A 21790-nucleotide genomic window follows, 5' to 3' on the forward strand; every position below is an offset into this window, starting at 1 on the left:
AGTTTTAGCACCGGAGCTGCATATTGACAAAAGCTAAAAAAACTGCACAAAACAAAAGCACAAGTAGAAGAAAACCCGTACGCGAGCGTGAATGGTAGTTCTGTTTTACGAATTTTTGCCGGGTGTTTGAAGGTTTACGGGTGTTGTTTTTACGGTTTTAACGCGCGAACCCGCAGTTCCCTTCCGAACACAAGAAACATCGAGGTTAGGATGGTGTTACAGAAATATATCCACACCGGAATAACGACCGGGGAGCCGTTCCTTTGTAATGAGTAATTTTTCGTAACCAATCATCTTTGCTTCATCTCAGTCATATCCCACATTTTCTGCGCTGAATAGTTCCTTTTGTCGTGTAGGAAATAAAGTTTGTTTGGTGTGGTTCGATACTGAACTGAGATAGTTCTGTGTGCCGCTTCTCATTTGCGTGGTTTTACTTGAAAAATGGTGCTTTGTGTTTTCATGTGTGCGTAAGGTTTATCCGTTTTTCGGTAGGAAAATAGTAAAAATTGGATGGTACTTCGGGTGACTGCGAAATTGCAGCGTTTCGTGAGAAAATATCTGCACAGTTTGCAGTTTTGCGTTAGTGTCAAGGAATTGCTACAGCTGCTGCCGTCGTCGTTTTCTAGTCGCATACATGCGCAAGTGAGGGTAGGCGCAAATCACCCACCAACCGAAGGGCGATTTTGATTGATAAGGCATTTCAGAGGCGACGGCAGTGTTTGCATTTTGCCACGCGAAGTGTGCGTCGAAGTAAGACACCTTTCTGCAGTTGTACATCATCGTAAAGTACGGTATCGGGAATGGAAGCGGTTCCGATTGGAGAAGAACAACCGGAAGAAAAGGAGAAATATCCACAGCCGGATGTGGAAAATTGTGGTACGGTCGAAACTGTTGCGTCAACTGAGTGTACTGACAGCCGGAAAGAAGCTACTGGAATGGATGTAACGAACGCCACCGGGACGAAGGACGAGGAGAAGGAAAATGCTATCCCTCAGGGCAGAGGTGGGGGAGAGGCGGCAGAAGAGGCGAAGGTATGTTACATGAAGGTTGGGGTATAAAATCGATTGCATTGCTAATTTTATGTCCATACATTGTTCTAGACAAGTCAAACCACGGACGGAGAGGATCGATTGGATGAACGAGGTTTGGATAGCTCACCGGATAAATTCGGCCCCACGATGGGGGCCAACACCAAAGAAGAAGCTGTAAAAAGCCCCGAACTAGAGGTTTTCTCCATCGACGATGAGGAAGAGCACGAAGAAGAGGAAGACGATGAAGAGGAAATGGACGACGAAGATGAGGAAGAAGAATATGACGAGATGGATGAGGACTACGAAGTGTACGTGGAGGAGAAGGAATCGGCCAATCCGCAAAACTCCATGGACGACGACGACTACGACAACGGGTCCAAGTTAGATCTGAGCACCGACGAATATACGGACGGGGAAACGGAAGAACTATCTCCAGAAAAAATGGAACCAAAATCCGCTTCCACAACGTTGCACAAAACGCCATCGTCGGATCTTGAACAGGATGTGGAGGATGAGGATGACGATGTGCAGATAATATCGTTCGATGAGGAAATCGAAGAGGATGATGAAGAGGAAGAGGAGATAGAAGAGGAGGAAGATGAAGATGAAAGTGAGCTGGACGAGAAAGTGGAGAACGAGGAACCGAAAAGTCATGCGGAGAAACCGAAATCCGGTTCAGGTGCCCGTCACAGTCCACCAGGGCTTCCGATGAGCAGTGTAAAGTATCGCAACTATACGCAGAAACAAGTGGCCAGCTTACGACACCGAGCTATTCGAATGTAAGTAGTTTTTTTGTCTTTTATTAACGGAGAGTATTTTTATGTACATTTTAGATGAAATAATTTATCACCCCAATGTGCAATGTGCTTATGACACGTGCTTGAAGTGAAACGTGTGCGAATCCTTGTTAGAAATGAGGCACTTCACGATTCCAATCTTTTTATAGTTTAACTAACGCTATTGCATCACTGAAACATTAAGTTGGACAGATAAATAAGTGCGTGCCTTGGGTTGATTTTTTGATTGGACGAATTCGGCTGAAAGTCATTTGTTCTACAATGATACTTTCACTTTACTAACACATTATTTCATCACATTAAACAATCTATAATATTCTGGTATTTATAGAAGAAAAACTTACTACGAAGGTAAGGTTTATTATCCTTGCCAACGGAACGAGTGCTGTTGATACCGCGTTTCCGTTTTCACACGTCGTTTCCGTTTCCGTTTTTACTAAACTAAAAGCGAATTCAAACAATCCGTGCTGCACATCATGCAAGCGTGCAGTAAGTTCAAGAAATTCTATCTGATTGTCAGCAGCTACTATGCTTTCGTATCGCTTTTATCTCCATAGTTACACGATGCAGAAAATGGTAACGTGTGGAGTTTGTTGTTTTTTATTTTGCATACTTTCTGCTCTCATTTACGCTATAGAAGGCGAGCCGCCTTGGGTGTTGCTTGTTGTGGGATGAGATGACGCGCACCAGCATCATCATCATCATCATCGTCATCATCAACACCATCCTTCTCTTTTGACGGGCATGATGCTTCCCATCCACACTGCTGCACATGCGCGCGTCAATGGATGGACTGTTTTAAATTGGTGGATGCTGGGAAGAGAGACGGCACATTTACATGGCGCTTGCGGTGGCCAGAGTAGCTGCGACCACCTTCCGTCTTTGCATATTCTTTATTTTTCTATTTTTTTGTTTTTACTCGGCCAAGCAAAAAAAAAAAGGGTTCCTTCGATGGGGAGAACACGTTTCGGATGAAATGAATCTGTTTCTCTTGCTACTTATTTACCTCCTTTGATAAGGTGCAAACGAGGCGATGGAGTCAATGTTGTTGTACTTGAAAGGATGTTTATAATTGTCCAAATATCTAATATGGGACATTATTATGAATGTTTCCTATTCGCCAAGGGTTCATTGCCGTTTTTAATCCGCTCTGCAAGACCGTAAAGTTTTAAAACACACATTCACGAAACGAAACCTCCGCTCTATGACGTTCTCGTGCATTGGTGTCCTTGGCGAAGGAAATGATTTGCAGTGCTTTGACGTTTGGTGCGATGTGTGTGTTTGTGTGTGTGTGGGGGTCATACACCACGATGCTGCCGTGTCCCGCTTGTGAGATTTTGCCAATCTATACCCCAGACAAGCGCAAGCGATCCGTCCCTGAAACAGTGGCTCCCAATGCCTTTCTTCTTCGCACGCTTGCTGTTTTTGTCGACGAGGAATAGTGCAAGGGTAAAGGGAGAAGGGAGGAGAGGGATCTGGCATGCTGCATGTTGCAGGGTGGAAGCGCAAGCAAAAGGGCAGAAAAGTCAAAAATCATGCCAAGGTAACCGGCCAAAGCTCCTACGGTATTAGAGCGTTTGCAGTGTGCGAGCGTCTCTGCAGAAACGCTGATAGTTGTTTGGTGAACCCCCCGTTTGATGCTTCTTCTGCAGCAGCAGCAGCAGCTACTAAACGCGGGGTGGATGCTTCAATTTGATTCAATTGACCTTTTAATGCTTTGCCCTAGCGTGTGCCCTCCACTCCACGGTTCATTTGTTTATGGGACAACTCTTCTCAATCTAATCCGTCCACTACTCAGTAGTTTCTTCTTCACCGTGGAGTAGTTTTTCTTGTTGTTGTGGGCGGAAACTTTAGTGATTAGTATTAAGCGAAGTAAATATGTTTGTTGAAAGTCTGTTTCAATGTATTGTGACAATAACTTTGAGGATAATAGTGGAGCTTGTGTAATAATGCAGTGTAAAAGTGATAGTCATTAGAATGGTACCCGACAAGACCCTGCCCACATAAAGACACTACAACCCGTACACATCCATACCGGAAGCGTGATAGGTCGAGGTTGAAATGATTACGTGGTGTAAATATGAATGATTTGTACAGATTTCGAACCAATATTTCAGTTAGAAATGCTACGCCTCACTTAAAATTATTTAATCAATAGAAAACAATTATTGATTAAATTGTTAACTTCATTTCAATAGCTTTAAATTAATGCTATTTCACGCAATTGTTGGGGCGCCAATTAACGGCGCAAAATAGTGTAAAATTTGCTGGTACTTTAATTATAATTTCCTATCGATTTACGGCGTATAAAATATGGGTTATTGAATGTATGCCACATGTTGCGTCCTTCTCATCCAACGTGTTCGATGAAACTGGCAGAATCACATTATTCTGAATTCCTGGGATGGATTACTCCCACCCGTACGTTTAATTATGAATATTGATTTGTTCGCTTCCAGGTACGGAGCAGCGGCACAGTGCACCGCCCAGGGATTGATATTTGATACTGGAAATTTGATTGAGATGTTGTGCGTTGGTGACTGTGGACACAGCGGGAAGCAAAAATCTATCAACCAACCGCAAGCGTGCTGCATGTGTTATGCTCTTAATTGCATTTTGCTGGAATCGTCACTGAAATTTAACTCCTCTCTCTTCGTTTCGGCGGCGTTTGCCTTCGAGTTCTTTCGGCGGTCTTTCGAGTGGATGTTACAATTTTCAACGAATTTGTACTGATTGAATTGCCTGCCTTCGGTACAGATGCGTTGTTGTTGATGCAAATACTTCATATAGGAAAATTTGCATTGAAAGGAGTAAATTTGATCACATTCGTTGGAATTGGAAGGTAATTTCATTCGTTTCGTTTCAGTACTCGGAAAATGGCACGAAAATATTTGCGTTTCAGTAGGGAAAAGCTGGCCATCAAATCGAAAAGCTTCATCCACTTCAATCAAAACAATCAAAACGAGAAAATGCAAGCAACGTGCACTAACCAAACTGTGTTCCCGCTGCCAAAACGTGACGATTTTCACCAAGGAAATGTGTGTACGGCAACGAGTGGGGTTTGGCGAAAGTTTGAAGAAGAACAACCAGCCAGCAAAACGTGATTGCGGTGGTTCGCAAAAGCATGCGATCGGTCCAAACGCTCATAAGGTAACGCGAATCTTACGAAGGCGATAATGCACGGATCACCCGTTACGGAATGGTTATGCTCTGCATGTGGGAGTAAGCTACTGCTACCGCAGCGTAAAAAGGCTGTTGACCGGGCTATGGCTAGGATTTCTGGTTAGTAACCCCGCCGCGCACCGTATCCTTGCGTTACCCTTGAAACGGGCGCGATGCATTTTCGTCGCTCCGCTGCAGTGCGATGACGGTGAACTCGCCGAAGAACACTGGCTCGCTTTTCTCCTTCCGATGACCTTTGCCCGGTTATGTGGGTGTGGGTGTTGCGGTGGTTCCTTTTGTTACGTCCTGTTTATAGCCTGGAGGTGCATCAAAAGAGGTTGCAAAAAGCAATAAACAAACTGCAAGTAAGGAGGTGGTTTTTGAGACTGAAAGCACTACTGGTACTAGCGATTCCAGCGTGAAGTGCCACCCCCATCCCCCGTAGTTCGAAGGGCATGGAAACGAGCAATTCGGTTCGTGAAGACCATTCTACCATTGGTACGAAGTACGATGACTGGCAACGATAGTGAACAGTAAGTCGTTTCAGGTGCGAAACCCTCGAAGGCGTAGCTGGAGCGCAATCATAATTTCAAGGAGAGCCCTATAATGGCAATTATACAAATGAATGAATGGCTTCCGATGATCAAGAGCTGCTTACTTTCGCCCAATTATTGCTTAACATGCACAGCTTTTGTAAATTTTCTACCGAAATTGTGTAAGTTCATCGACTCGGGGTTAGTTCTTTGGTTATTTAGCGTTAGCTATGAATACCACTGGGTCGGTGCACTTCGGTGAGCTGTTTTAAATCACCACATAATTCTATACAAGCAAGTACATTATTGCGCTGTTTTACTGTGCTGTTTGATGCATACATTCGCTTCTAAAGATTTTTGTTTATGAATATCTATCAACGAAAACAAACACCGACCTCGGAAACAGAGCGTGAAGGTGTCACCAGAATCGGAACGTCCCGTTTGCATTGCTCATTAGCACACATGCACAACCAATTGGTGCATCGGTTCTCTGGCGGAAGGATTGAGAATGCACTGCTTCCGTCCCGGTAGAGGAACGAGCTTCCTTCACACCAAACATACTAGTCTGCATTTTAACGATCACTTACTAATCAATAAAAATTGACACGTACCCCATTCGGAACGGGACGAAAAGACACAAATGCGTGTGTGGATGCAAAATTGCATTACATGTGATCGATTCGCAAGGCAACAGGTCGATGATCGGAAGACAAAGTTCTGTCTATCAGCTTTGTTTTCGCTCCCGGCAAGTGCAACGTGCATCGGCTAACCTTGGAAACATATTAGCTAATTCGGAACTTCATTTCCCATATAGCCCATGGGATGATAGAGGAATCTTTTTCTGATCACTTAGTCAGTTTTGAGTCGGTTTGCTTTTTCCCATCCCATTATACAGAAGATCGCTAAGAATTTGTTGTTAGTATAACGAATATGTTATCAAATGTCATGCTAACTACACGAATTAATGACTTATATAAGAAAAGTGAGATATAATGCAATAGACCATTAATGAAGTTAAATTGTTTGAATTAGTTAAGGGAAAAACTCATAGCTTTGTAATTGTATTCCCCTTGATTGAACATTACTTTTTGCGTAGAATGGATTGTTTAATATTTTTTCATATAAATTTTATTAAACCGAACCTCCTGTTGTATCATATTTGGTATAGTTATTATTATTAATTCGTAAACATCCTTTCGATTACTGTAACCTTCTCGATTCACCCCCGCGTAAGGATGTATGTCGTATGTCGTTTACTGATTTGCATTACATGCTCGCTGCGTGAGCCTCACGTTTGTTCACACACCGTACGGCACACAATAAAAGGCAAACCACCTTCATGGCACGCCGCCGCCGTTCATTGAAGTCAATCACGTGAAGGCTACCCGAAGAGATGAGTTGCTCGCGTCCTTGGGGATGTCTGTGGGTGCTCATATTTTTGCATGTCGTCTGGCGTTAATGCAAACCATGCGAACCCTTCTTCGAATGGGCTATGTCCTTCGGGAGAGCCAAGCAGGAGGTTACCACAAGGACACGCCGTGGTGCTGCTCGAACGGTTCTCTCCTTTCATTTGATGTGGTTAACTGAACGGTTATCGAACAATTGGTACCAAAATTTGTGATGCATTTTGGGGGGGGTGCCACGGGTGCGATGACCCCGTTCCAGTAAAATATTTTCTTTGCTTTTTCCCTATATCAATATGTACAAAGTTCGAAGGGTGTGAGTGCGCGGGGTTCATATACGTGTGTGAGGCGGTTCATTTGCATTGTTGTTTCTATAACAAGGGGTGGATGCATCGGTATTCGGAATATGTGCTGTTGGTTCCTTTTATTGATATTATTAATATTACGGGTGCCCCTTTTTGCTGACAGGATGACCTTCCGTCCTTCGACTTTGAATGGTTTAACCTCAAATTAAAAACCCGGCGAACGAACCAGGGGAACCGTTTCGCGACACGATACTGGTCGTAGCGGTTTGTTACGTAGACCGGAATGATGACCGGGGACACGAACGATAACAGTAGCATGCGAATGCAATTTGGATGAAAATGAGGACAGGGTCCTGTAGAGCCTTATTGTTAAAAAACGTAATATTTTGTGATTTATTTCCATTTTTTCCTTATGTTTCCGAATTCTTGACGTTAAAACTCTATTTGTTCGATAGAAATTGCTTTTTTTTAATTTCCTTTAGTGTTCCTCGTCACTTTTCATCTAATCTCACAAATCGAAATCACAGAGAAACACACGGAAAGGTCACGTAGGACAACCGTCCCTGTTGCGCTTATCGTTGCACCAATTCGCAACTGCACTGCACCCCGATTCGCTGCAGCAAAATGCACTTGATAAACGCTGCCGAGTAGTAGTTGATCGGCGGGGGCACGAAACTAAAGGCAAACTGTATTGTTTTTTTTTTCTTTGCTTCTCGAATGTACGTAAGAAGGTCGACGAACTTGGACCTGCGGGGGCGTATGCCCTATTGCGCTGACCGAACGGTATGGAATCCAACACCGCTAGGGAATGCAAGTCCGGATGGGTATGGGAAAACAGAAGGATTTTCCTCCCCCCTGGATGAATCTAACACGATACGTTACTTCGCTTGTACACTTCTTTGTTGCAACAAAATAAAACAGAAAATTGACGTTAAAAGTGGGTGTAATGCTGGAGAAGCTCGAAAGGATAATAAACTACGCTTGGTTAATGTCCTTTTCGCCGAAAATACCCCACGAATCATAAGCTAGAACTAATTATTTTCTTAGTGTCAATTGTATTGATTTGGGTTTTTTCCTAAATTTAATAATAATGTTACACCTTTTAAGGGTTTATGTTGCAATTAATACTGAGTTATTGTAGAATTTAATTCTGGCTGACTGCATTGAGGCCAACTGATTCGATTATGAATGATCCAGATATTTCAATCGTTTGTTTCTCGACCGACGCTTTTTATTAACAGCGGCTGTCAGCATCCATTTGATCATGACGATCAGGTACAGTGCTTGACGTAATAGGAGGAAAATTGTGTGTATTAAAATATTCTTGTATCATTTACGTTAATTACATTTCTTCTTTTACTTTTAGTCTTCAAACATTATTTGCATTATGCACAACTGTCAGCCGATGGGAATAGATCGATGCTGCAACCTATGTACAGGGCACCACTGTACGAATGAGAATTCAACATGACCGAATTGCGTCCGCTTCGAAACATTTTGAGACGATCGGGTCGGGAAACTGTTTGGCAACTATGGGGAAGATGCAAAACCATCAGCAAGAAAGCAATAGCAAGCGTTCCGCGCACATACGCGTACACATTCGTTGCGCACATAATCTGTACAGCGTTAGGCGAAAGCACAGGGTGGGATGGGCGGTGGATTGCGGTGTGCAGGTCAATGAACTGAAGACGAGATGGCAACTGATCACACTGCCGGTTCGGTCATTGAATGTAGTCAGCTCGCACGATCGTTTTGACTCGAGCGAGAAACACATTCGCGAAGCACTGCACATGCACTGCACTTCTCGGTTTTGTGGGTAGATAAGGTGTGTAGAGAGGTGGCCGGAGGTCGTGGGGAGGCAAATATTACCTACTCTATCACCTTCCTGCAGTGTGTGGCAGTGCTTAATCCGCGATAAATGATGCTCCTACGTAGGAGGGAAGATGACAGAGGTCCATTCAATGAACTGGTACAATCAGTTTAATATCATCCTGCTCTAAAGTACGTTGCCCGATCGCTGTTTTGATTGATGCCAAGAACAATGGCAGAAGGCAGGGAAGCATAAAAGGAGTAGCAAATGGTTTGTTCAGTCGATCAAGTTTAATAGGCAAACAATTGTGGATAAAATTTGGAACCCTCCCCCGAGTACGTTTCGTTAACATCTGTTTTTGGTTCTAGACATGGTCGGAATACAAGAATCTTTGCGTGCACGGTCGGAGAACCATAAAACTCACCCAAGGAACCGCCAGCGGTGGATCCTATTTGTTTATTTTTTTGTTGTTGAAATTCTTCACATTAAATCGGTATGGAAGTGAAACGGGCAAATGGCAATGACATGTACACCCGTGTAAAAAATGCAAGTGTCGCTCGGATTTACCTCGGGTGCATATTGTGTTGTTGCGCTTGCAGAGCTCATTGCACCATCCGCGCGCACGTCATAATAAAACGATAAAACCCTCCGGCCGCGCGGTTCTTGCTGCCCGAGCGCCAGTAGCTTCCCTTTTTCGTTGCAGCAAACCTGCACATATAAAATACACATCACACATTCACGCGTTTGATTGCTTGCTGGGTGGTGGAAGTGTAGGTGGTTGGCGAGATGAAAGGGGATGGAGTGTATAGTGCAGGAAAAAGGCGCCACTTCCGCTCCAGTACTAGCAGCAAATCGGTGACAAAAAAGGGCAGTGAACGGGTAACGCACACCCCCCGGGGTATGTAATTTGCATTATGAATAGCTTCAATTTGAGAGGGCATCGCGGGTGGAAAGAAGGAACATCGTTTTATTGGGCTGCAATTTTGTTGTTTTATCGTCAGCACGCTCTGAGCGATTCTGCTTCAAAGCCAATCGGACTTCGAAATGTGATCCAAAATTGTGTTCTAAATTTGATACTAATTGTTGAATGATTTATCGCCCAAAATTTCAAATTTGCTTTGGAAAATAAATATCTAGAGGAACTTTAAAATTCAATGTGAAATATCAATAGGTCAGAAGATACAGGATTCCATCTGTAAAGATATTTAGGTAATTCTGTAGAAAAAGAACTGACTGAAAAACTTAGGTTAACCATTTATCATTACCGTTCAGGTCAACATGAGTGAAAATATCAAATCGCGCTAGAGAATCGTTAAATTCGTGTGTCGTCGAACCTTTCCAATCGGTGATTGGTCCCGTCATTCAGCGCCGGTCATCCCCACAAGGCTTTTGACCCGTCGTCCATTTCGCAAAAAAAAAACAAAAACGCAACAACACCTTTGCAGCCTTTGATTAACTGATGACCGACCAAACTTTAGTGACGTTGGTTCTGGTGGTTCGTCTGCATAACAAAGCGTACGTTCCACATGCCACATGGGGGGGCATGCCTACCCCGCGTCTGTCTCGGTGGGCTTTCGCTTTCGGTGGAAGGAAGGTGACAAGTGTCACTATGGCGATTTCATAACGATTCTTGCTTTGTGGTAGAATCGATATTGTGGAGGATAAGTGCAGGATGACACGTTATTACTGTGTCCATACAATTTTCCACTCATACAGTCAGACCCACACTAAATAACGGCCGTAATACAAGCTAATAGGTTCAGTTTTCCATTACGAAATGTTCCTTTTTTTACCTTCTGCTTCTAACACGCAGAAGAACACCGTCGTCCTTCAGACTAATTTAACCTTCAAGCATAGCGCAGACAGCGAAATACGGGCAATGACACGGGTTGTAGCGGGATATCAACAGGTGTGGTGACGCTGGGCTGTAAGGAGCGGAAGGTCATCGTAACGTGCACGATAAATCGGAGAAAAGCCATCCACCTCGATGGTGGAACAAAGCGAATTCAATTCTTACGTAAATGCCCAATCATCAAAGCGTGAAGGAGGAAAATCGGAGAACAATTTTCCACTCGCATGATCGTTTTCTTACGGGAACATAATCGATGGTGCATTGATGGAGAATGAAAATGTTGAACCAGCAACGAACTGTAGCTATTTCAGTTTCATTGAGCACCTTTAATGCTTCGGAGTGCCCGAAATATGCTTTTGGACATCCTTGGAAAATTTAAAAGAGAATTGAAAGCGACCCATCCTTACGGTAACATAACCTTCAAGGCATTCCTTTCAACATACTTTTCATCCGCTGAAATGGGTTCAAACTTTCCTTTCTATTTTAGCATGCCACAAATTCGAATCTCACGGGGATCGATCGGTGTGCTCTCTAATGCTTACCCGATCCGGCGGTCACGACGTCATTGGAACAATGTTTACCGCCGCGGTGTTGCAATGTAAAAGGGCACAGGCGTGCCCTCACCATCCAATGCCAATGCATCGACAAACACGCTGAAGGATATCTCTGACCATGGCCAACATTATTTCGCCTTGAGCGTAGGGAATTCGTACAAGAGAATAATTTGCACAGCACAGCGGCGTGTAAAACTACCGCGAGAAAAAAAAAACCCAAAACCGATGGATGATCATAAGCTCCAGTTTCAGTTGTCGACGTGAGCGTCTGCGGACGTGTTTTTGAAATTTGAATAGCGTCAAGAAGAGATTGATCCATGATCATCATGTTTGCTGCAGAACAATCACAAGACAACACACCGTTTGAACACGGCATGGTACGGATTTCACGATCGTTATCACCATCGTTGTTCCCATGAAACGGTTTATCTTACCTTGAGCAACTCTCAGGGCGAAGAGATAAACTTCACCTGTTTCAGGCGGCGGCGCTTATCGCCGGAATCAGACGTGATTCCGTTCGTGAACGTGTGAAGGCTAGTAGTTGCCCGTGCTGTAGCTTAGATTCGTTTTGGGAAATGATAGTGTCATCATCAAAATTAGGGTCTCTCCCCAAATAGTGGAGGGGAAACAATGTCGTCGAACTACTCCGTCTTCTTTGTCGAAGGTCTGGCATCTGGCTAGTGACAAGTGGTAGCCTCGGTAGAGACAGAAGAGGCATTGCAATATTATCAAGAATCGATCTTTACGTAACAACGGCTCACGGAGGACTGGTCTAGGAAACTCCATCCCATGCCGGCGGGGTTTGCCTTGTCCACAGGGTGAAAAAGGGTGCACCTAACGATGCACCAACAGTATTGCAGCTGCTGCCACCGTTCTGTGGTGTTGATCGCACATTTGTTTACACTTATCATCCTCACACACGTCCGCTGCCCGCTGCCCGGTGCCCGGTCGGTGTGCGTATCAGCTCCTTTTGGTGCCCTTGGACTGCATTCGTCGCAGCAATAGTGTAGCGTATTGCGATGTGTGTGCGTACAATTTGCAGAAGACACGGTCCCGAAGGTTTTCTGTACGTCAGCTCATCGCGTCATCTTTCCGCTAGCACCAGCGAACACGTGATTATATTTACAAAGCGCAAGCTGCACTTGAAGTGCAGCTCCAATACGATCGTCCACTAATGCAGCCACTGTCAGCTCAAGGAGAGATACTCTTTCGGTTTCGGTGTTTGGCGACCATCGTCGGTATCTATCTTCATTGGAACCCAGTGCACCTTGTGTCTTTAGTGCATTGAGTATGAAGACTAGTTCTTGAGCAAGAAAACGTTCAAAATGTTGCAAACAACTGGAGTTGTCTGGATGGGTGAGTGGGTAATGGGGGGTACGTTATCTGTGGCTAATGCTTTTAGAGAAGATTAGCGGTGCCTATGAAGACTACCACTTCGTTGGAGCTTTATGAAACGAAAGCCGTTGTTTGATTAGCCACTGAAAGGAAGACATTTTTTCTAAATAGAAAAGTTCTAGTTTACTACTTCCGGTTTTACTGGATACTTCACTTATTAATAGCATTGCAATCATCATCAACTCCTCTAAAACTATTTTTCACACAAACATCTATCGCGCTTCATGTACCAAAGTGGTGAATTATGGAAGGAAGCAGTAATGTTGTGTGCGCTAGAAATGAATGTACGCTTCTGGCAATTTATGTAGTGCAATATACGCTTCGCTGTCATCGATTCCCAAGGTGACATTTGGTGCGGTAAGGGCAGCAGAAGGTGTGCTGCGCACATTGTGGACTCTACTTGAGCATCAGCGAAAGGGTCACACGACACGGCGATGGTATATACATCGAGGGCAATCGACTACTTATGTAAGCGCGAATGAGTGTGCCTTGGTCTCGCAAGTTCGTCGCGAAGAAGTTTCCTTTCTAGGGAAGAGAATGGTTAGATAATTATAATTGGAAGGGTTTCTACAGTGTGTGCCATAAAATAAACGGCACGCAGGTGGAATTAATCATTCTTTCATGTAGTGTACGAATGGAAGGTTCTATTCGCTTAATGGGTTTGTTTGACATGAGAATGTTTTATTGTGCGCATTCAATTAATTTTATCATTAAAGTGAAATAATTTTAATACAGATTATTTTAGGGGGGTAGAATAATTTTAAAAATAATGAACAAAACTTCAATGTTTACATTAAAGGTATGTCGAAATAATCGGTGATTACTTAATTTTAATATTGTTTTTACTATTATGGTACTCGCTGTAGATTTAATGCTGCAGAAATTGTGCTGACCAAGATGAGATAATTAATTTCCAGAGAACTCATTGGCGTTAGTTGAATTAAATACAAGATTTAGCGTTATGTTGCTCTCCTGCTAGCAACTGTTCGGTTTATTCCTGCTAGTTTGGCACTTTGGCACGGCATCTATAATGCAACTTGCATATTTTAAAAACGACCTTAAGAAGCATCTCCTCGAAGAGAGACAAACATACACCTCCCTCTTCTAGTTGCCGGTTCCTCGACGACCACGATAAACCGAAAGATAAACAAAACCCAACAATCCTCCCCGTCCCTTGACAAACGCATGCACACATTATGATCATCGGAATCAGTGTGTCCACTCTCGAGAGATGCGCTTCTTTGTTTTTCGCACACTCGCCTGTCAAACGGTCAAACGGAAAAATCTCACCCTTTATCCACCCCCAACGGAGGGTCACCTCTGCTCGCCGGTGAATGCAGAGAGTGAATGCAGAGTTGACCTCCTTATTTTTTGTTGTTCAAAAACCCGCACGATCGGTACCTTCGCTGCGTGTGCGTGCTCCCCCCGTACGAGCTTAACGTTCGCCCGTGGATTTCGCAGACTTTTGCTGATGGGGACTGCTGTTTCTTTTTTTTTTGGTCGCCGCCGAACGCGTCGCCAATGCTCTCTCGATGTGCGTTTGAGGTTCAGTGAACCTCGGTCAAATTTGGCCTTCATGCTGACGTGTCGTTGTCATTCGGGCAACTCTTCTAGCGCGTCTAGCCGTGGGACCTTCGCGTCACCTCGTCAACCCATTGCCCGGATGACAACTATTTTTTTTTGTGGTGCTTTGTGGAGAGAAGTTGATACAAAAAATCCCGGAGACTTCACCACAAAACAAAGCAGCCAAAAAAACCACACACTCCTTCGTCTTTTAACGAGCCTTTCTCGAAAGGAAAAAGGTGGTACGGTGGTGTGTTTCGACAGGAAAGCCGTATCCCCGTGTTCTTCTGTGAGCCTTAGACGTGTTAGTGGTGGGGCACGTCGATAGATTGGATACGGTTTTTGGAGGCGATGACATTGTGTGATGGCAAAATTGTGTGACTTTCAGATGACATGCGTTTGATGCTTTTTTGTTTGTTGTTGAGGTTTATGGGCAGCAAACCATTCATGAGTCGATGCGGATCATAATCATGGGTTTGGTTCTTTTGTGCCGTTAACGTTCACCATTCACCTTGCGATCCTTGCGATGATCTCCAACTAGCGCTGTGTGTACTAGCGCTCTGTGATACGTTGCAATCGATCAGTAGCCCCGCCGTACGGTGCTCGGTTTGCAACTTAACCTTGAGTGTTGTTGCTTCTACTCTAATGCATCGGATCAAACGATCGTGAAGTAGGCTCTTCGGGAGATCGATCGCTCGCCAGCGGATGTAACCATTATAGCTTTAGCATTTGCATTTGCATTCAATGCCACCCGGCATAAACATCCCCGTTCTCCGCATCCCTGTGTGTATATACACCATGTGCGTACCACGGCGTCGTCTTTTTCCGTTCTCTTTTTTCTCGGATTAGGCTTGACCGTGATGGAGACCCCGGGTGGCTCCAAAGTTTTCTTTTTTCTCTCCCTCTCTCTCGCTCCCTCTTTATCTCATCCCCCACTCTGGCTGGTTTGAAAAGCCCGACGTCCTCGACCGTGGTCTTACCGGCGGTTGCATTGAGGCTTGTTTAGAGAATTGATAGTTGCTCTCCACTCCCCACTAGCTCGCCGTTGCGTTGTGTACAAGAGTAAGTCAACAAATTCTAGACCTTGACAGTAGCGGCCGCTTAGTGCTAAGTTAAACACCGGTGCAGCACTGTGCGAGCGGACGCATTAATACTAAGTAGATCCTACTGCACAACGACGCTGTGTGCAACCTCCTCCATTACGCTCCAGTGTGTTGGTTCGTTCTTGGCCGGGATGACATTGGACTTACAACCGGGTAATGGGATACGGAGATCGGGCACCGGGCAAGCACGCGCCCAATCCTCTAATCAGCGTTGCTGTACTCCATGCAGTGTCCTTCACAGCACGCGGCCCTCTGTGGGCTCCACCGTTTCCTTTCGATGGTGTGAAACACCTCCGCGATCGTGACGACGGGCCTCTCGGAGAGTCTGTCTGAAATGATGGTGGGCGTAAAGTAAAAGAGGTCAACCCTACCGTCGTCCTCATCTCCCGGGGTGTCATATTTTAGAGGAACCGGCGTGGTAAACGTGGCGCTGAGCTAAAGACACTTACCCTTCCCATTCGCATATTTCCAAGGTCCAACCTCCTACTCTCGTTTGCGGAGTGACGGATTGTGCAGAAGCAGATGCGGCGGTCACAACCACTGCTCAATAACGGAGGCACTGCTTTCGGTGGCTCACTGCTGACGGTGAGCGGTTTAGGATATCGTCGATCGATTGTGAATGAGGTTACGGATAAAAATCGGCAATGCTTTACGTGTGTCACAAGCTGATGATGTTTGTGCCACCATTGACTTTGTGCCCTTTCGGGAGCCTTTTTTTCTCAGTGTGTGCTCCTTCGGCAGCATTAAAAAGTCACTGCAATGCTGGAGAGTTTGTCGTGTCTCATCTTCGCACGCTTAGCGACGAGGAACGGCGATGAGGAAGAAGGTCGAACTTTTATGTTTTCACACTTCATTATAACAGCAAGTGTTGAAGGTAATTGTTTTTCATGCCTATTATTGTAACTAACGACACCAAATCACGGTGTCAGTTGAAGTTGTGATGTTGTTTTATGATCGAAATTATGTCATTTACCTTAACCTTTTTTGCAAGTTTATATAATTTTTAGTTATTGTGTTTCGTTTGTTATTTTCTGTCGGGTTTTATTAGTATTTATCTGCTATTATTTAACTCAGACATATTTTCCTTCGATGAATTATTCTTTACGAACTGGTTACTGTCATTATTTTATATTGCAATATCAACTCTATGGGTTTTTTTGTTAGGTAACTCCCAATATTATGGCCGAGTTTACCCGGGTTAAGGTGACCTGATCTTTCACCGTTTTGTAGGAGGAAATACCTTGAAATGAATGTGATAATTGTACATTAGATTAAGCAACTAATTATAAGCAATGCGGCACAGGTCGTCTCTTCCGAATGAAAGACGCCCAATATTAGTTAGAATATATTATCCGCCAATTCCAAGAGCTTCTACAGGAGCGTCTGTTCTTTTTGCTTTGAAATACTGGAGACAAAGTAGCGAAAATATAGTCTAAAGGGTAATGGAGTAGCTAAATTTTACCTCACAAGACAAAATCATCACTTTATTCAAAGCTTTTAGTCGTCAAGAAGTATTCATGATAAATTTGTAATCTTGGTTTATTTTCTGACTAGCGTTGGGTAATTCAGATTCAGATTCAAGAATCTGAATAAATCTTTGAACTGAGTTATTCAATCTGAATCTCTATTCCAAAGTGTTGGCGTGTGTTACCCTACGTTGTGTCCTTATTTTCTTGTAATAGAATCCAAACTCCTTCCGTTGATTTCTGGTTTTCCCTTTATTTTCAACTAATATCTTGAAACTTCAATCTATTATAGGTCTGACCCTCCTTCTCTTCATTTGCTCTATGGCTACTTGATTAAAATCTTATTTGTCCTAAAACGTTTCTTTTTCTGTTTTCATACATGGATCGAATTCTTCACCTCTGCTTTAAATAAAAAAAAAAACTATTGTATTTCCAACACAGAGATTAATGAATGTTTAGCGATTCATGAATCCGCAGAGATTCAATTGAATCTACGAATTCGAATAGAATCAAATTTTAATGGCCCTTTCGTTGAAGATTCATATGAATTATTCTTCGCAAAAGACTTACAACTCTGATTATGACATTAAAAAAAATGTATTGATCGATAGTCAATTGTCAGAATTCGCATATCGGCTACTCCTCGCATATACTCTGTATCTCGCCGACTACCTCTTTCTTCGAAAACAATTAAAATAGTACAAACCCGCCGGATTTATTATCACCACAAACAAAAATGTCCTCCGCAAAATGTCACCTTTCAATTGTTGCACTGTCGATCGTTGCCGTACCATATGGGATGCACTACACGCTGACAGCTCTTCTGGGACTGGCCGCAACCGATGACGAAGTTCGGTTCCCCAACGAAGCGAGCCCCCCGTGTTGTGCACAGTGCAGTGTCAAGAACACATCGCCGTCTCTCCGAACGCGCGATACTAAGGGTGCAGTGCACTAAAGCGCCCCACGCCAGGGGTGGGTTGCAGTTTTTGCTTCCCCCTCACCGAGAGAGCAAACTCTGTTAGATGGCTCTCTCCTGCGTTTTTTTATTCGTACCATGTGTCCCTGGGAGAACCGAGCATAAGCGGCGCCCACTGTGCGGTGTGTTTCCCCCCCGGGGTGGCACCGAGTGTTGCTTTGCTCTTCTCACGCACGCCCAATGCATTGTCTGTGTTGTGTGTTGGGTTCTCGCTCTACGGCGAATCTAACCTTTGCCAATGGCTCGACGAACTCGCGAGTTTTCGCAGGTCGGGGCCACGGCTCTCAGCAGTACCATTAGTACCCAGTGTCTCAGTCACTGTGCAACCGTCAGCGTCTGCGGACAGACAGCAGCAGCGCGTTCAAGTATCGCCCGTTCGGCGTGTGCGATTAAAGCAACCGTTGTTGATCGTTGTGACACACCCTCCCAGCATCCCCCGAACCTTGTTCACGGCCCCATTCCGGAGGGGGGGGTGGCACTGTTATGGGGATGGAAGCGAACAGTGAGAGCAAAACAAAACAGCACCAAAAATAACGCCCAACCGGGGGTGGGTGAGTCGGTAGTTGAGTCGGCGTAATATTTGAAACTGCTTTAAGGATGATTCTGCAAATGCATTTACGCTGACGCATTGTGTCCGTGTGCGTGTGTGTGTGAGTGGGGGGGTTTGATTATTATAGGGCAGAGGAAATATGCCGCTGAAAGTTTTGAGTGGTGAAGTTAGAAGGTGACGTGTAAATAAATAGCAAACGCATAGATAAGAACGCGAAGAAATTGTGTTGCACATTTTCGAATGATTGTGGACGTGCTGTGTGGATGTGCTGTTTGTTCGCGCAAGTCCGCGCCACGCGAATGGAATGTGCAAGATGAACGCAAACCAATAAGAAGTTTGCGATGTTTTCCGTCCTACAGGCAATAAAGTTTGTTCGGTGGTGAATGCATTTCAGCAAATTGCACTCCCCGAGGGTGTTGTTGTGATGCGTATTGCTGTGTGTGTGTGTGCGTATTATTGTGAATACGGGCGTGATTTTGTCTGTTATTCGTCTTCGGTTTGAGAAGTGTCTGAACAAGCTGTTTTACGACAGTGGTTTATTATTCCCAAGACAGCACTGCAGTGCGTTAACTAAAGTGCATTTTCCAATCAGTTTAATGAAGTGTTAATACAAGTGAGATTTTTTCCGCACACATATCAACCAACGCTCAAAACTGACCGATCCGTTGTGGCAAGCGAAAGCGTTTGCACCGAGATTCTACTGGCCAGTGGCCAAATCATTAGCGCAATCGCTTGTGTACGGGCAGTTAGCGGCGTTCTAAAACCCAGCGACGAACAGCACAAAAGTCTATAGAAATATTGGAATATTCACCAACCGTTGAGCGAGAAAAAGGAAAAAAGCACGAGCTGCTGGTCATAGTTTCGAGACGGCGGTAGGAACGAAGAATAGAAGAAGGTCATAGAAATTAACTCTCTACTCGAAATAGAAGCGGCTCGTGGTACGTACCGGTATAATCCTGCCGTTGGCGCAATGCAATTCAGCTGCAAGCGAGTACTCGGGTTGTTTGTGAGCAATTTACGCGGTGGAGAAGACAACTTTACCTCGCCGATGGCCAGCACTGAGCGGCTAGAAATCGGGCAGCAGTAGGCAGCCGCGTGTGCCACCACGCGTACTATAAAGAAAAGTACACCATCAATACAGGAGGAATATATAGGAGGAACGATAAAGACCACGCACGCAGCAAAAGGTAGCTAATGTCCTCATTCACCATTATATATGAGTATGATTGTGTTAGAGTACTTTTTTGTAAGAATTTGTTTATTATCCCTTCCTACACTAACCCATTTTATAAAGAGTCTTTATATTGGAATAATAATATAATATAATTTCCAGCTTTTAGTTATGTTTCCCCATGCGTCTTCCAGTGATATAAATTTCCAATAGCAGGAATTTCGTCCACATCACCCAGTAGAATATCCCCCCCTGAGGAGTCACCATGTGCCTTTTTAAAAAGTACCAGGCTGCTCCATCGTGTACGGAACGCATGAATTCAATCCCTTCCGGTTCCTATCGCAAGTGTACCCCATGGCACTAGTTAATTAATTTAAGTTGTTTTTGAGTTCATTCCACTGTTAACGTTCGCCTCGTTCGTCTCTTTGGCTACAAGCGTGGCGATGAGTGATGAGCGCTGTTGAGCGAACTCCATCATGAACTCCATCGATGTGACATGTTCACATCTTTTAATGAGAATTTGCAATGTATGTTTTAATATGGGACTAAAGTTAGACGTGTTTGAGTTTATTGAGCCATAATTTCCGCTTCGAAACGTAGACTCGTGCTATAGCTTCCTGAAACACCAAGCGTCTCCATTTCGGAACGATTTCCAATGTGTGATTTTATCGTTTTGCAGTTATTTTAATTTGTATGTTTTAACCCATCTTAATGGCTTCGTATTTTAATATTTTTACTCCCAAGTTGCTAATTCCCATTCGTGAGCCCTTTCATCGCCACAAACCGCAAGCTATAATCGGCGAAAAGAAGGAAATTCCGTCAAGCTGCAACTATTTATAGATTCGCTTGAAAGATTGCTTTTTTTATGTGTTTTTTTGTGCTAAAGGCGGTGACTAACCCTGGATGGTTGCGCCCTTTTAGGGCGTGGGAGAGACAGGCACGAAACAATTATTGAAAGATGATTAATCGTCACCCGCGTTCGAAAGACGGGCCGATTGTGTTGGCGACAGGACCGTTCCAGCAAACGGAAGATTGGTCATCGTAGAGGAATTTTCGCTTTTCGGCACACAATGCTCTTTACTGCACAAACTTCTCTCGCTTCTTAATTAAACAAAAGCTTCTAAAATGCAGTTCCGGTTCGTGGCCGTGTGCTTCTTGATTGATGCATAATGAGCGATTGGCCGGGAGGAGCAGCATCGATCTTGATTATCGTCTAATTAAGCGTTCTCGCCAAGTTCGAGCTATCTAAACCAGCAACCTGAATGCAGTAATGCAGTGGACCTCGATTGCGGAAGTGGTAGAGTTTTTCCCGATCTTTTGCTTTCCGAGATTCATCAAGCGAACTTCCGTACGCTACCGCGAGTTAGGAGAGTTCTATTTCAGTTGGAAAACTGTGGAAAAAAGAGAGAGAACAAGAGAGAGAGAGATTTTTTTTTTGCATCATCATGATCATTCTTCCGTTCCGGGTGAAAAAGGGCTGTAATTACGCTACCTTGATAAAGAATAATAATAAAAGTCAGGGCCACTCCACTCCAGGGAGCGAGCGAGAGTGGAGAGGTGGTTTCTTCCCGTGTTTGTGGGCACCACTACTCGAGAGAATGGCCATCATCGGTCGTGCTTAGTTTTTCGCTTATCGCGCGCTCGGCCGTTTCAATGTAGTGGTCAACAAACACTAGCTTTCTTCGCTCTTCGTGTACCGGAACAGAACGATTTTCTCGAGGGCACGATCCGGCTTTACCTTCGATTCGAAGGTAGAGTGACGGAAAGGAATGGAAGGGTGAAGACATTTGCCTTCCACGCGGGGGTGTACGGGCGACACTGTGTAAAGCTAGCAAGAATGACTCTGAAGGTGAGCTGAAGTGCGAATGGCACTTGATCGTGCAGTGCTGGTCCGCTACTCAATACCCGTGAGGCGTGCAAATGTGAGCAGAAGACGCTGAATGTAAATGCATTGACAGTGATTTTTATTATCGACTCCCTAGTGACAGAGCAATCGTTAGATGCGTTCCCTAAATAAATATATTTGTGTATAAAATAGTCCACGAATTATGAACCTGATTTTCTATCTAAACAGAAGTGCCACAGAGTCGTTCAGTGAGAACGGAATTGTCCGGTCTTT

General features: G+C 44.3%; 1 protein-coding gene across 3 annotated transcripts in view; it reads left to right on the plus strand.

Annotated features, from left to right (window-relative positions):
• Window positions 1-564: 564 nt before the first annotated feature.
• LOC128296871 (putative uncharacterized protein DDB_G0277255) overlaps window positions 565-21790 on the plus strand; it is a 38142-nt gene continuing 16916 nt past the window's right edge. For all 3 annotated transcript variants that reach the window (XM_053032384.1, XM_053032385.1, XM_053032386.1), the window contains exons 1-2: window positions 565-1031; window positions 1101-1810. In XM_053032384.1, coding sequence (XP_052888344.1) covers window positions 801-1031; window positions 1101-1810 — 941 coding nt within the window. In that variant the 5' untranslated portion in view covers window positions 565-800. The remainder of the gene's footprint in view (window positions 1032-1100; window positions 1811-21790) is intronic.

Source organism: Anopheles moucheti, chromosome 2 (assembly GCF_943734755.1).
Source record: "Anopheles moucheti chromosome 2, idAnoMoucSN_F20_07, whole genome shotgun sequence".
Lineage (NCBI taxonomy): Eukaryota > Metazoa > Arthropoda > Insecta > Diptera > Culicidae > Anopheles > Anopheles moucheti.